The sequence below is a fragment of the Peromyscus leucopus genome, chromosome 23, assembly GCF_004664715.2.
Source record: "Peromyscus leucopus breed LL Stock chromosome 23, UCI_PerLeu_2.1, whole genome shotgun sequence".
Lineage (NCBI taxonomy): Eukaryota > Metazoa > Chordata > Mammalia > Rodentia > Cricetidae > Peromyscus > Peromyscus leucopus.
This window is the reverse complement of record NC_051082.1, coordinates 40264743-40278613: the sequence shown is the minus strand read 5'-3', so window position 1 is coordinate 40278613 and position 13871 is coordinate 40264743. Positions and strand designations below refer to the sequence as shown.

At 52.1% G+C, this 13871-nt stretch overlaps 1 protein-coding gene across 1 annotated transcript in view; it reads right to left on the bottom strand.

Moving 5' to 3' along the window:
- The window catches only part of Mad1l1 (mitotic arrest deficient 1 like 1), a 326242-nt gene that overhangs the window by 306208 nt on the left and 6163 nt on the right, over positions 1–13871 (bottom strand). The window contains 3 exon segments of the mRNA XM_028859735.2: positions 4805–4984; positions 7904–8044; positions 12887–13050. Coding sequence (XP_028715568.1) covers positions 4805–4984; positions 7904–8044; positions 12887–13036 — 471 coding nt within the window. The 5' untranslated portion in view covers positions 13037–13050.

Genomic DNA, 13871 nt, shown 5'->3' with positions numbered 1-13871 from the left:
CCTAGAATCCCCCAGTGAGGGGCTGGGGTGTGGCTCAGTGGTAGAGCACCTGCCTAGAATCCCCAGTGAGGGGCTGGGGTGTGACTCTGTGGGAACACTTGCCTAGAATCCCCAGTGAGGGGCTAGGGGTGGCTCAGAGGGAGCACTTGCCTAAAATTCCTATCATAAAAGTCCCCCAGGATAAGGAAAAGCGAAGCAAGCAACCTGGGCCAGAAGCTAATGGAGAACCATAGTGCTTGGACAAAGCACAGTCTTGAGCAAAGCCAGTAGGCCCTGAGCAGCAGACTCAAGGAAGGACAGAAAGTACATGTGACAACACTGAATGTCCACCCAAAGGGACTTGCATGAATCTCCACCCTTGCTCCACCCACACCTCCCCAGCGGATTTCCCCAGCTGTTTTCCTAGAAAGAGCAAGCTGGCCTGGTCACTCAGAGAAGCCAGCCCACTTACAACTGCTACATGAATTAACATTTGCAAACAGTGGCTTGAAGCCAATTGCAAAGAAATCTCACCAAAATGGATGGAACCAGAAAAGACCATAAGTGATGCTGGGTGGCCCTACACTGAGGTCTAAGAGCTCTCTCTCTAAGTAGCACCCTCTAGAAAGTGGCCCCTGGGCTTGACAAGCCACTAAGATGTAGCAGTGTTACACCCACATCCAGTGGGAAGCTGGCTTGGGGAACCCCACATCATAATAGCCTGCACCTTATCACAACACGCAGACTATGAAGGTATTGAGAACATGTCCAACAGAGTGTGATAGCACATGCCTGTAATACCGGCACGGGAAGAGGTAGAGGCAGGAGGATCAGAAGTCAAGGCCATTGTTACCTAACACTACTCTCCCAAGCAAACAGCTGCTACCTTCTTGCCTTCGTTGGACCTGCTTGTACAAGATCATCTCAGCTGGGCTTGGGGATGGTAGACGGCGCGTCACAGGAGGGATGTGGAGGGTCACCAGAGCTATCTGGAGCAGCCAGCTACTCCAACCACTCTACCCACCCACTTGTTCTCAATCGGGGAGGGGCTAGAATACACGGGCTGGGAAGGACTAAAGGAAGAAGGCTGTATCTACACAGCTATGGGGAAGCCAGCATCCATACTGGGTGCAGACTTCATAGTGTGGCTGCTTTGGGGTCACCCTGCCACACATGCTCTCTTAGGAAGCATAAATTCACTGATTCCCCAAGGGTAACTCTGGTTTACCATTTGTACCTTAGAGGAGGAGGAGTAGAGCCTAGCACCCTCCCAGGGAGAAAATTCTCTCAACAAAATTTTTGGCTACATAGCTAGTTTGAATCCGGCTGGAAATACATAAATCCTTGTCTCAAAAAGAAAAGAAAAGAAAAAAAAAAAAAAAAACCACCAAACACCAGGGCTGGTGGGACAGCTGAGCAGGTAAAGCTTGCCACTCAGAAAGAACTCATAAAGGAGAGAAGCCAACTCCAAAGTTGACCTCTGACCTCCACAAATGCACATACACACATCACACATGCTAGTAAGAATAAACTTTCAAAGAATTAAAATAAAAAAGAACATGTTCAAACCAGACAACAATACCCACACCTTTAATCCTAGCACTTGAGAGCCTGAGGCTGGAGGCATGCAAGTTTGAGGCTGAGTTAAACAGGAAGTCTGAGGAGATAGCCTGGGCTACACAGGGAGACTCTGTTTCAAAAACAAACAAAATTCAGGGGACTGGAGATACAGCTCATGGCCTAAACGCACTGTCCACTTTTCCAGAAAACTGGGTTCATTTCCCGGCACCCACAGAAGCCTGCAAGCATCTATAACTCCATTCCAGGGGCCTGATGGCCTCTTCTGGCTTCTGTGGCACCAGACATGTATGCAGCATACTGTGATAAAGCCAGCAAAACACTCATCACATAATAAAATCTTTTTTTTAAATCAGGAAACTAGGGAATGATTCAGTCAGTTTGCTGCACAGACATGAGGCTAGCCCAGACCCCCGGCAGTCGTGTATAAGTTAGGTGTACTGGCTAGTTTAGGTGTACTGGCTGGTTTAGGTGTACTGGCTAGTTTCGGTGTACTGGCTAGTTTAGGTGTGCTGGCTAGTTTAGGTGTGCTGGCTAGTTTAGGTATACTGGCTAGTTTAGGTGTACTGGCTAGTTTAGTTGAGGTGTACTGGCTAGTTGAGGTGTGCTGGCTAGTTTAGGTGTACTGGCTAGTTTAGTTGAGGTGTACTGGCTAGTTGAGGTGTGCTGGCTAGTTTAGGTGTCCTGGCTGGTTTAGGTGTACTGGCTAGTTTAGGTGCACTGGCTGGTTTAGGTATACTGGCTAGTTTAGGTGTACTGGCTAGTCTCAGGTCTGCTTGTCAATAGGTACAGTCATTTCGGATGAGGGACCATCCATTCAGAAAACACTCCCACCAGGCTGAGCTGTGAGCAAACCCACGGAGCATTTCCTTGACTGGTGATTAATGTGGGACGGCCCGGCTCACTTGGGGTGGTGCCACCCTGGGTGCTATAAGGCAGTTGGAGCAAGCCATGAGGAGAAGCCAGTAAGCAGAGTTCCTCCATGGCCTCTGCTTCCGTTCTTGCCTCCAGCTCCTGCCTTGGTGCCTGCCCTGACTTCTTTTCATGACGGACTGACTGAAAGCTGAAGAACACTCTTGCCTCCCCAAGTTGCTTTTGGTCACGGTGTGTTGTCATGGCAACAGAAACCCTGACTAGGACACTAGGGGTGGCACCACACTCCTGCAGTCCCACTGCTAAGGAGGCAGACAGAGACCCCTGGAATTTGCTGGCCGGCCAATCAGGCCAGAAGACAACCCCAGGTCGTCTACTAAGAGACCCCATGTCACAAAATAAGGTTGACAGTGACTGACAAAGACCTGCACATGAACACAATGTGTGTGCACCTGCATACATCGTCTAACAGTGAGTACCACCTTTTAGAGGTCTCTCTGATTCAGCAACATACACAGGTATTGGGTGCTACGGCAGGGACAGCCTGCCCTGATGAAGGACAAGCGTCACGGGGAGGGGTGAACCAGCGAGTGAACAGATGAATGAAGAACAGCAGGGGGAGGGTGGGGAGGTGTAAATCAGAGCCCGAGACGGAAAACTGCAGAGGAGGCTTTGTGACTTCGGACCTGGAAAGGCTTCCCTAGGAGGGGCCATCGAGCCTCTTCTACTCTTCACTGAGGGTGGGTATGCAGGGGCCTCCTCTACCACGGAAGGGCCAAGGAGCCGGGCCAGGTCTCTGTGAAGCAAGCGCCCACTCGTCTGGAAACAGATCACGGCTCCTCTCCTGCCAAGACTTGCTTCGGAAGACAGATGCGCCAACAACCTTAACATGCTCCCTGGCGCTGCAGAGGCAAAAATAACCCGCAGCCCGCTCCGAGGATCTATCAAGTGGAGAAGGTGCGGGGACAGAATACCAATGATGCCATGCGGCTGGCCCCTGGAGCTCTCAGCTGTTCCCTTCCGGCACCTGTGATCTTGAACACAGGGGCGGGAGGCCTGGGGGGGTCCGACTCCCTCCACACCCACACTCAGGCAACCTCCAAAACACACCAGCAGCTTCCCTGGACTGCGGCGCACCTGCACCCTGGTTCAAAGGCAATCTCTGATGCTAACAGAGCTCGCTGGTAATCAAAGACATGCAAATTCACAGGCACCTACTTACAACTTCTGGGGAAAAAAGGAACTTCCAGAACATTCCCTCTCCATGACAGACAAGATGACAGTGACACCAATACTTCACAGTGGCTGTGGTGGCAGCAGCCCGGGAGCTCCTCAGGGGCCTGTCCCCTGAACCTGGTTTGCCCAAGCATAGCAATGTTGGGGAACCCAATGGGCTCACACAGGAAGCCACAGACTGCACAGACATGAGAACATAAAAACAATGGGCCAGCCAACTCTAATTCACATTTACCAAGACCACATTCAGAAACGTGGGGCAGCTCACTCTTGTCATCCCAGGACTTCAGAGACTAGGGCAGGCAGACTGTCTCAAGTTCAAAGCCAGCCTGGGCAACAAAGGGAGACCTTGCCCCAAACAGAAAAAAAAGACTTATAGTCAACATACTCATTGACCCTGTAGAATGGAAAAAATGGTGTCTGTACTGTGATTATAGTCCCTAAAATGCAGTCACTCATGACATGTGCATTTAAAATGAAGGTGCATGTTGCAGAGACGGCTTAGTCAGTGACATGTGTGTCGTGCAAGCATGAAGGCCTGAGTTCTACCCAAGAACTGGGGTGATGATGCTAGGAATCCCAGTAGCAGGGACAGAGACAGGTGCCCAGTTCCTATGGTTTGCTGGCCTAGAGTACAGCCTAATTGGTAAGTCTTGGGTCAGAGAGAAATCCAGTCTTAAAATACAGCGTGGGGGTGGGAGGGATGTTGGAGAGAGGGCTCAGCATGTGGGGCTGTACAGACTATCCAAGTTAGGTTCTCAGCACCCACCTCGGGCGTCTCACAACTGCTTTTGAATTCCAGGTCCAGAGGATCTGATGCCCTCTTCTGGTCTTCATGGGCACCTGCACTAATAGGCACATATCTATGTTTGTGTATAATGAAAAATAAATCTTTAAAATAAAAACAGCAACTGAGAAAAAAAACAGCCAAGGTTGGTCTCTGGCCTCCACAGACATACGCACACACATGTACCCACCCACATGTATGTGTGCTCACACACACAAACAGATGAAAAAAAAAATGAAGATGTCTTTGCTGTCACCATGTTGAATTATGGGTCTATGCATTCTTTTTTTCTTAGAGAACAACCATCTGCACCAGGGTGAGTCTAAGGCTCAGGTACCAGCCTGTGCTCACCTCCTTGGCTGCAGCCAGGCCATCCTCTCGTTCCCGAAGCTGCTGGCTGGCAGCATCCAGGCTCTGCTTGCACAGCCTGTGACGCTCCAGCTGCTCCCGCATCTTCTCTTCCGCTGTGGCCTTACACTCCTGGAGTTGTCGAATGCGTGCCAGGAGCTCCTGGTTACGATCGACCTCACGCTGTGGAGAAGGAAGAACTTGGTCAGGGAGTGTGATGCACAGAGGATGGGACAAGAGACCTGGGTGCCAGGGCTCCTGGAGCGGCAGCATGGTGGCTCCCACTCTGAGAGGCAATTGGCATGGACCACACTATACACTCGTCACACCATCTGCTCACCACCACCCTCCTTGCAAGAAGAGATAAAGCACGGAAAATCTACAATTCAGACTTGACCTTGGAATGAAGCTGAGCTTCTGCAGCGCCAGCAGATCTTGTCTGGCCATGCTCAGGCTGTCATTAAAATGCGTTGAGACTCCCCACGGAGAAGATGACCGCAGACTGGAAGGGAGGTGGATGGCAGCCTGCAGGCAGGACCACTGCTGCCCCAAGTGTCCATCACACACACCACACTAATACCAGGAGAGCTGTGTGGCCCAGAGAGCTAGGGGACACTACTAAGGTTCAGTCACACACTGTGACTACCCTAGCAGGAACATGAGGCTTATGTCAGCCTTGGACCTCTCTCCAACTGAGTCTGGGGAGCATGCTAAGAATGGTCACTCTGACCAAAGCAGAAGCCACCCACCCAAGCTCCACTCAGAGCCACCAAGAACTTCAGCAGCCAATCCTACTCAATGAGGGCAGATGTCACCTGTGTCTAAAATAGGCCTGCAGCCCCTACCAAGGCAGGCTCGACACATGCACACAGGGCTGCAGCCCTAACCAAGGCAGGCTCAACACATGCACACAGGGCTGCAGCCTCTACCAAGGCAGGCTCAACACATGCACACAGGGCTGCAGGCTCAACACATGCACACAGGCTGCAGCCCCTAACCAAGGCAGGTTTGACACACAGACACAGACAGAGCTACAGCCCCTAGGGGAAGGCAGGCTGAACCACACCTTGAAGGGACCCAAGGGACCTGCAAAGCCACCTCAAACCAGCAGGAAGACCCTTCTGCGAGTCAGGGAGGCCTGCTCTGTGAGGCTCTGCAACTGAGGGGGAAGGCAGGGGAGACAGGAAAGGGAGGGACGGACCCCAGTACTGCTGAAGCCAGAAAGCACTCTAGCACTGCCAGCCCAACACAGAAGGGGAGTTGTTCAGACAGCTCCCCAGATCTCCAGTCTCCCCCTCGGTAGCTATTCAGGGTGGGAGGGGCGCCTCCCTCGCTGACCTCGCTTCTCTACCCACCATCAAATGAGCAGCAGTCCCAGCAAAGCCACTGCAGATGTCAAGACTCCAAGGGACAGGCTGACAGCTCCAGACCATAAGGCTCACCCCACCCGTAGAGTGTCTCTGAGCAGGACGGAGAAGAACAGGCCTCTGGGAAGGCAGCCGGGAGTCGGAAGGGCCAGGACCTCGCTCTGCCACCACTGCTGCGCAGTTTCTCCCCAAGAGGAGTCACCAGACCCAGTCACCATCCCTCCCTCACTCAAATGTCCTCCCTGCCCATGAGGCCACATCAGCACTGCACACTGGAGACCCACGGCAGCAGACAGGCTCTGCCCTTGAGGGATATGCCTGAGAGGCAGGACAAGGCCACCAGCACAGGACGTGTTACGGTTCATCTTGACTGTCAACTTGTCAAGATCTAGAATGGCCTAGAAGACATACCTTCAGGGATGTCTATGACGATGTTTCCTCAGAGGGGTTTAGCTAAGGATGGAAAACCCACCCTGACACCGGCAGCCTGATCCAGGTCTGAGATCTCAAACTGAATAAAAAGGAGAAACACTGAGCACCAGCATCCATCTCTCTGCTTCCTGACTGTGGATGTGACGGAACCAACCGCCTCCTGTTCCTGCCACCGTGCCTTCCCGCCATGATGGACCGTGCACCCTTGAACTGTAAGACAAAAACCAATCCTCCCTTCCTTCCTTAAGTTACTTTTGTATGGTGTTCAGTCACAGCAACAAGGAAAGTAACCAACACAGGACCCTAACAAGGGGACTTGAGTTTTAGCTCACCACACCAGGACAGCACACCACAGCTGGCACTCTGTATGCCAGACTTAAATCTGCCCAACCATGCCAAGGAAGGTGACAGCCATCCCCACCAGCTCAAGACAGACTGTGATGGGCGTGTCAGACAAGGACAGGCAGGCGGCCATCACAGGAAAGGGAAGGTCACACAGACCTTCTGATGCACCATCTGAGTCACAGTGGCATTCCCATACTGACCAGGGTCCTGGGAAGCCCCAGCAAAGTTAGTAATAAACTGAAGCAGGAGTATGGCTCGGTTGGTAGTGCTTGCTTTGCAAGCCTGAGGACCTCAGAGCCCCATCCCCAGAGCCCACATAAGAAGTCAAGAGTACAAGGGGCACACTTACTCTTAGCTGTAGGAGGCAGAGGAAGGAGGACCCGAGGCCCTCTGGCCAACAGCCCATGAGAAACTCTGTCCCAAAGGAGGTGGGCGGCATTCCTAAGGACGACACTAAGGTGCCTGCCCCACTGCCTTTGCATTCACGTGCACCCACACCCACACCCACACCCACACATACATAAATGGGAAATTAGAGGTTCCTGTTCTGTACATCCCCCAAATCATGGGGCTGCACTTCCCCGTGCCCACCCCATGACAGGACACTTTCCTAAGGCTCTGGAAAGACACTACACAGACCCCAAAATTCTCTGCAAGCCTGCAACTTCCTGAGCCTGTCACCCTAGCCCACCCCTACCCCAGCACCTAGTATTTCTTCCGGACTGCACTGCAACTCCTCTAGAGAAGAGGGGAAGCAGAGGCCGGTGAGAGGCAGGTCTGCCCACAACACAGGATCCCTGAGCATCAGACACGGCAGAGCCCCGACAGTCATCCCCACATCAGGCCCCCTTCTCCAACTTGCTAGCATCGGGTGGCCACAGAAGAACGCCCAGTGCCTCTGGCCCCACCAGCTGGGTCCCAGGTTGGCCCTTTGCCTGCTGGGGCTGGCTGGACCCACCTCGTAGTTCCGGGCACTGGTGTTGGCAACTCGCTCCAGCTCCACGCGAGCCCTCTTGTGGCTCAGCTCCATCTGCATCTTCTCCCGCTCCACTTGGATGAGGTAGGACTTCGAGCGGATCTGCTCTGCTCGTTCCTCCAGCTGAACAGGTGACATCCAAAGAGAGAAGACAGGCTCAGTAGCCGGTCAGATAAGGCAAGTGACAAGCCTCAAGGCCAGCACTGAGCACAAGGAGGCTGAGGCAAAAGGACTGCTGCATAACAAGGTCCTGCCTTAAAAAAGAAGGGGAAGCCGAGCGCACGGTGGCGCACGCCTTTAATCCCAGCAGAAGCAGGAAGATCTCTGTGAGTTCAAGGCCAGCCTGGGCTACAGAGTGAGATCCAGGAAAGGTGCAAAGCTACATAGAGAAACCCTGCCTCAAGTAAATAAATAAATAAATAAATAAATAAATAAATAAATAAATAAATAAATAAATAAATAAATGAATGGGGAGGAGGGAGAAAGGGAGGGAGGAGGGAAGGAGGGAGGGAGGGAGGAGGGAGGGAGGGAGGGAGGGAGGGAAATAGCTGAACTCTGCACACTGCCCCAGCAAGGCACTGTCCTAAGCCTGAGTTCCTATTTGGAAATGAGTGGGAGGCAGCAAGAAAGATTAGAAAGGAGAGGGTCCAGGGTCAGTCCAACAGTCTTGTTAGGAGCTAACTGTCAACCTGAAGGATCTAGTGTGACCTGGAAGATGGGCCCCTGGGCACGCCTGTAGAGGATTATCTTGAGCTGAAGTGGGAAAACCTGCCCACTGTGGGTGGCACCATTCCCTGGGCAGAGCGTGCATTCGCCTCTCTGCTTCCGATGTGGGTGTGACGGGACCGGCTGCTTCAAGCGCCTGCTGCCTTGACTTCTCCACCCTTCTGCTGTGACAGAAGAAACCCTTTCTTCCTTAAGTTGCTTTTGTCAAGGAATTATATCAGAGCAACAGGAAAAATAACCAAGACACCACATGGGCATGAGGACCTGAGTTCAGATCCTCAGCACCCAGATAAAAGAGAAAAAAACCACAGGCCGGGCATGGTGGCCCATGCCTTTAATTCCCTACCTGGGAAGCAGAGGCAGGTGGATCTCTGTGAGTCCCAGCAGAGCTACATAATAGAGACCCTGTTTCTCAGAACAAAAAACAAATGAAGGAAGAAATAAAAAGAAAAAGCCAGGTGCGGCTGTGAGCATTTGCAATCCCAGCACTGGAAAGGTGGAGGCAAGAAGATCCTGGGGCTCGCCAGCCCAGCCAGACAGCCAAACTGGCACGCCCCAGCTTCAGAGAAAGACCCCATCTCAAAAGAATACGGTAGAGAGCCGCTGAGGAAGACATCCAGCGTCAACCTCTGGCCTCCATATACACACGTATATGCGTGTGCACACGAGGAGCAAGAAGAGGGAGGCAGAGGATGGATTTGAAAGTGACATTGTGGGCTGGAGAGATGGCTCAGCGGTTTAAGAGTGCTGGCTGCTCTTGCAGAGGACCTGAGTTCAATTCCCAGCACCCACGTGGTGGCTCACAACCTTCTATAATGGAATGTGATGCCCTCTGGTGGCATGTAGGAATACATGCAGACAGAGTACTCACACCTTAAAAAAAAAATAGATAAATAAAATAAATTTAAAAAAAGAAAGTGACATGGTGTGAGCTTGTTTGAAGAGAGAGGGTGCGTTTTGTGTTTCTACAGCCAACAAGCCACCACAAACATGGCAGCTAACACCAGTGTAAGCTGACTGCTCTAGAGTTAGGCGTCTGGACGCCCGGGGCTCGATGCTTTGATCATCAATTCTAACTTCTAAATTCTAGCCAGTCAGGAGTTGTGCTGTTTGGAGCTGGATAGTTCGCAGAGTGAGGACAGAGGTCTACTTCCATGCTGAGTTGTCAACCTGGGCTAATGCTGGCCCTGGAACCTGCCCATGTCCCTCCCTGTGGTCGTCTCTCTCTCCTACTTTGAATTTGAGGTTTAGACCCAGACCCCTCTATCTCTCCCCCTCCCTCCCTCCCTCCCCTCCTCCCTCCCTCCCTCCCTCCCTCCCCAGTGCTGACGATGGAGTCCTGAACCTGTCTCACACATATTAGGCCAGCACTCTTCCACTGAACCACACCAGCCTGTTGTAGCTACACCAAGTTGCCAAGGCTAGCCTGCAACCTGGGACCCTCCTAAGTAGCTCTGGAGTACGAGGGTTACAGGAGCACAGTTCAAGGCACAGCCACGACTCTCAGTTGACTGGCTGTTGGCTTGTAACAGAGTTTTATGCAGCTCAGGCTTGCCTCAAACTTGTTACATAGTCATGGCTGGCCCATCCTACCCCCTGCAGAGCTGGGTGACAGACACGTGCCACCACACCATGATTAACTTTGGGTTTTGATTTTTTGAGGCAGGGTCTCGCTCTGCAGTCCTGGCAGGCCTGGAACTTGCTGGGATCCTCCTGCCTCGATTCCCAAGTTCGGGGATTACAGGCGGATCTCCAAGCCTAGGAACTCTGTCAGTGCATCAACCCCAGGGACTCCCTGGCCACAGGCTGGCTGGAGACCTCCAGCACATCTTCACAACCCATAGCTCCTGGCTAGTGCCTGGACAACCAGAAGACAGACAGGAGTGACTGCCAGAAGCCCAGAACTGGGGAGCCACAGAAACTGAACTGCCCGACAGAGGGTGACTACGTACAAGCAAGCCAGTTGTCCAGGAGCCCAGAGAAGTGCCACTCCCTGTCATGGAGTCACCGACTCCCTGGGGCCTTATTGCCCGACTCCACAACACACCCTAGGTGCTCACAGAACCTCAGGTGGCACCACTTTCTGAGCCAGTGTCTCATCCAGACACATTCCTGGGGTTCTCACACGCGCTTTAAATCAGAACCTCAGACTACCCACAGAGGGCAGTTCAGCCCCCTAGGAACATCTGGCGCTGTCTAGAGACATTCTAGTTGCCACAAAGGGTTAGAGGTGTGTGGACAACTGACACCTAGTGGGAAGAGGCCAGGGATTCTGCTGTGTATCCCGCACACCAACGAACTATCCAGGCTGCCTATGCCAAGGCCAAGTCTTCCCCATCCCTCGACCTGTGCACTTGGGGTATGTGTATGTGTGTGTGTGTGTGTGTGTGTGTGTGTGTGTGTGTGTGTGTTATGTGAATGTGTTCATGTGGGTGGGCATGTATGTATATTCCTAGAGGTCAGAGGTCAACTTTGGGTGTTTTCCTTGATGACCTCCACCTCATTTTCTTAGGACCACTTACTGAACCTAGGGCTCATCTGTTCCCTAGGCTGGCTGATGAGCTCCTGTCTCTACCTCCTGCCCCCTCTGAGCAACAGGCTTACAGACATATGTCAGATGTTTGCATGGGAACTGGGGATCCGAACTCCGGTCCTCCTGCTTGCACAGCCAGCCCTCTATCCACTGAGTCGTCTCACTAGCCCACAAAATTATGTCTTTATTCCCATCTCACCTCATTTCCACTCCTTCCTGCTAGCAAGAGGTGTGAAGTCCCTTCACATTCCAGGTCTTTGTTTTAGTGGCAGGGTCTTGTTATGTAGCCTAGGCTAGCCTCAACTCACAACACCTCTGCCTCCATCTCCCAAGTGTACCACATCCACCTCTAGTCTCAGAAAGCTAGAGCTTCTGCAGAGGAGAGGACTCCTAGCCTGTGGGAGAGCCCCACACAGTGCCTAGTGACCTCAGATACTGAAAGTGCAGCTTAGTGATAGAATGATTGTTTAGCATGTACAAGATCCAGGGTTCAGCTCGGGGGTGGGGGTGGGGGTGGGGTGGTGGCGCACACCTTTAATCCTAGCACTCAGGAGGCAGAGGCAGGCAGATCTCTGAGTTCAGGGCCAGCCTAGTCTACAAAGTGAGTTCCAGGCCAGCAAGGACTAAACACAGAAACCCTATCTTTAAAAAAAACAAAAAAAGAGAGATTCTGGGTTCAATACTCAAGAAAGGAGGTGGAGAGGGGATGCTTCAATGCCAAAGGGACACTGTTATAAACAACCTACTCTGGCGATGAAAGACAGTGCTTGCCACCAAAAAGCTGTGTACGGGCTAGTACTGTGACAAACAGTGATTTGGTCACCACCCCAATGCTCACAGACATTGTCCACTTTGCCCGGCAGTGTATAAGTGTCATCAGGGCTTCCAGAGCAAAAGAAGCTCCTGACTCATCACGGAACCACTCCAGAGCAGATGGAGAACAGGAAAGAGGTGAGCACAGAAGCCCCAGCAGCACAGCATGGTCACTGGTGCTGACAGGACCAGGCAAGGCTGAAACAGCACTGCCCTCCTTGGACCCAGAAGCCCGAACCCGGACCCGGCTGGGGCTGCAACTTTGGGGCCTGAAGCTCTTCCTCCAGGAGACCTGGCCCCTTTGGAACTGTATCCATTGGAGCAATCTGAGGAATTAGAACATGAGGTGAAATAGGACTACAAATCACAGTAAACTTCTGCCAGCAAAAGGCACCCTCTGCGGGGCCGGGCACAGTGGTACACACCTTTATTCCCAGCGCTTGGGAAGCAAAGGTGGGCAGATCTTAGTGTGTTCAAAGCCAGCCTGGTCTGCATAGTGAGTTACAGGACAGCCAGGACTACACAGTGAGACCCTGTCTCAAAAAATAAATAAATAAATAAGTAAAAAATCAATAAATAAATAAAGCCACCCTGTGGGAGATGGCTCAGTTGGTGAAGGATGTGTCTCCCAAGTGTGAGAACCTGAGTTCACTCCCAGAACCCACATCAAAAGCACCCACTCAGGGGCGACCAAGGCAGCCTCTACCCAGCATGGTTCAGGGCAGGCCCTGGGTCTCCGTCTACTGCTTGGGGTGATAAATGCCTACAAGTATCTGCAGGACACATAAATGCCTCCAAGACTAGCTCATGCTGACCCACTCACTATACAGGGCTTGATTTGGAGCCACCCAGGCCAAATGTTTGCCCAGAGACCCACCCAGCAGGCCACTCACCTGCATGTTCTGCTCATACTGCAGCTGTAGGGACCCTGAGGCAGTGGTGGACACATCCAGGCCTGATCCTCCCTCCACTCGCTGAGAAATGAAGTTATTCAGAGACCTCAGGGTGGACAGGACTGTGGTGTTCTCCCCCAGGTCTTCCATGGTCACGCTCGCTCCTTCAGGGAGACAAAACGAAAGTCAGAGCCGGCCTTCCTACATGCAGTCTATGGCAAAGCCCACTCCCAGGACCCTTGTGGGGTCAACCACCATGTGTTCCACATTAACCTGAAGCCAATACTGCCAACAATGCAGAGAGAAAAATGAGGCGCAAAACCATGCCACATGGTATGTCTATGATATCAGCAGGTAGAGGCAAGGGTCAGAAGTTCAAGGCCAGCCCCAGCTACATGAGTACGAGACTAGCTTGAGAAACATAAGACCCTGACTTATAAGAAAGAAGAAAAAAAAAAAAAAAAAAAGAACTGGGTAGCATAGGCTTTAATCCCAACACTCAGACAGAGGCAGGCAGATTTCTAAGTTCAAGGCTAGCCTGGTCTACACAGCAAGTTCCAGGTCAGTCAGGACTGCATAGAAAGACCCTATCTCAAAAAAAAAAAAAAAAAAAAAGAGGGTGGGGGATAAAAGAGAGCTCAGCATTTGAGTGTTTACTGCTCTTGCAGAGGACCCAAGTTCAGTTCCCAGCACCCACATCAGGCTGATAATTCATCACCCTGTAATTCCAGTTCCAGGGCAGCCAGTGCCCTCTTCTGGCCTCCCTATACACTGCACTCATATGCACACACACACACACACACACACACACACACACACACACACACAATTAGAAATAAAAAACTTAAAAACAGAGCAAGTGAGACGACTCTGTGGTAAAAGCAGTAAGTAAAGCCTGACGACCTGAGCGTCACCCCCAGAGCCCACAGAAGAGCAGTGCCATGGTCCTTCGCTCACACCATGGCACCATGTGCCTGTAGTAGAA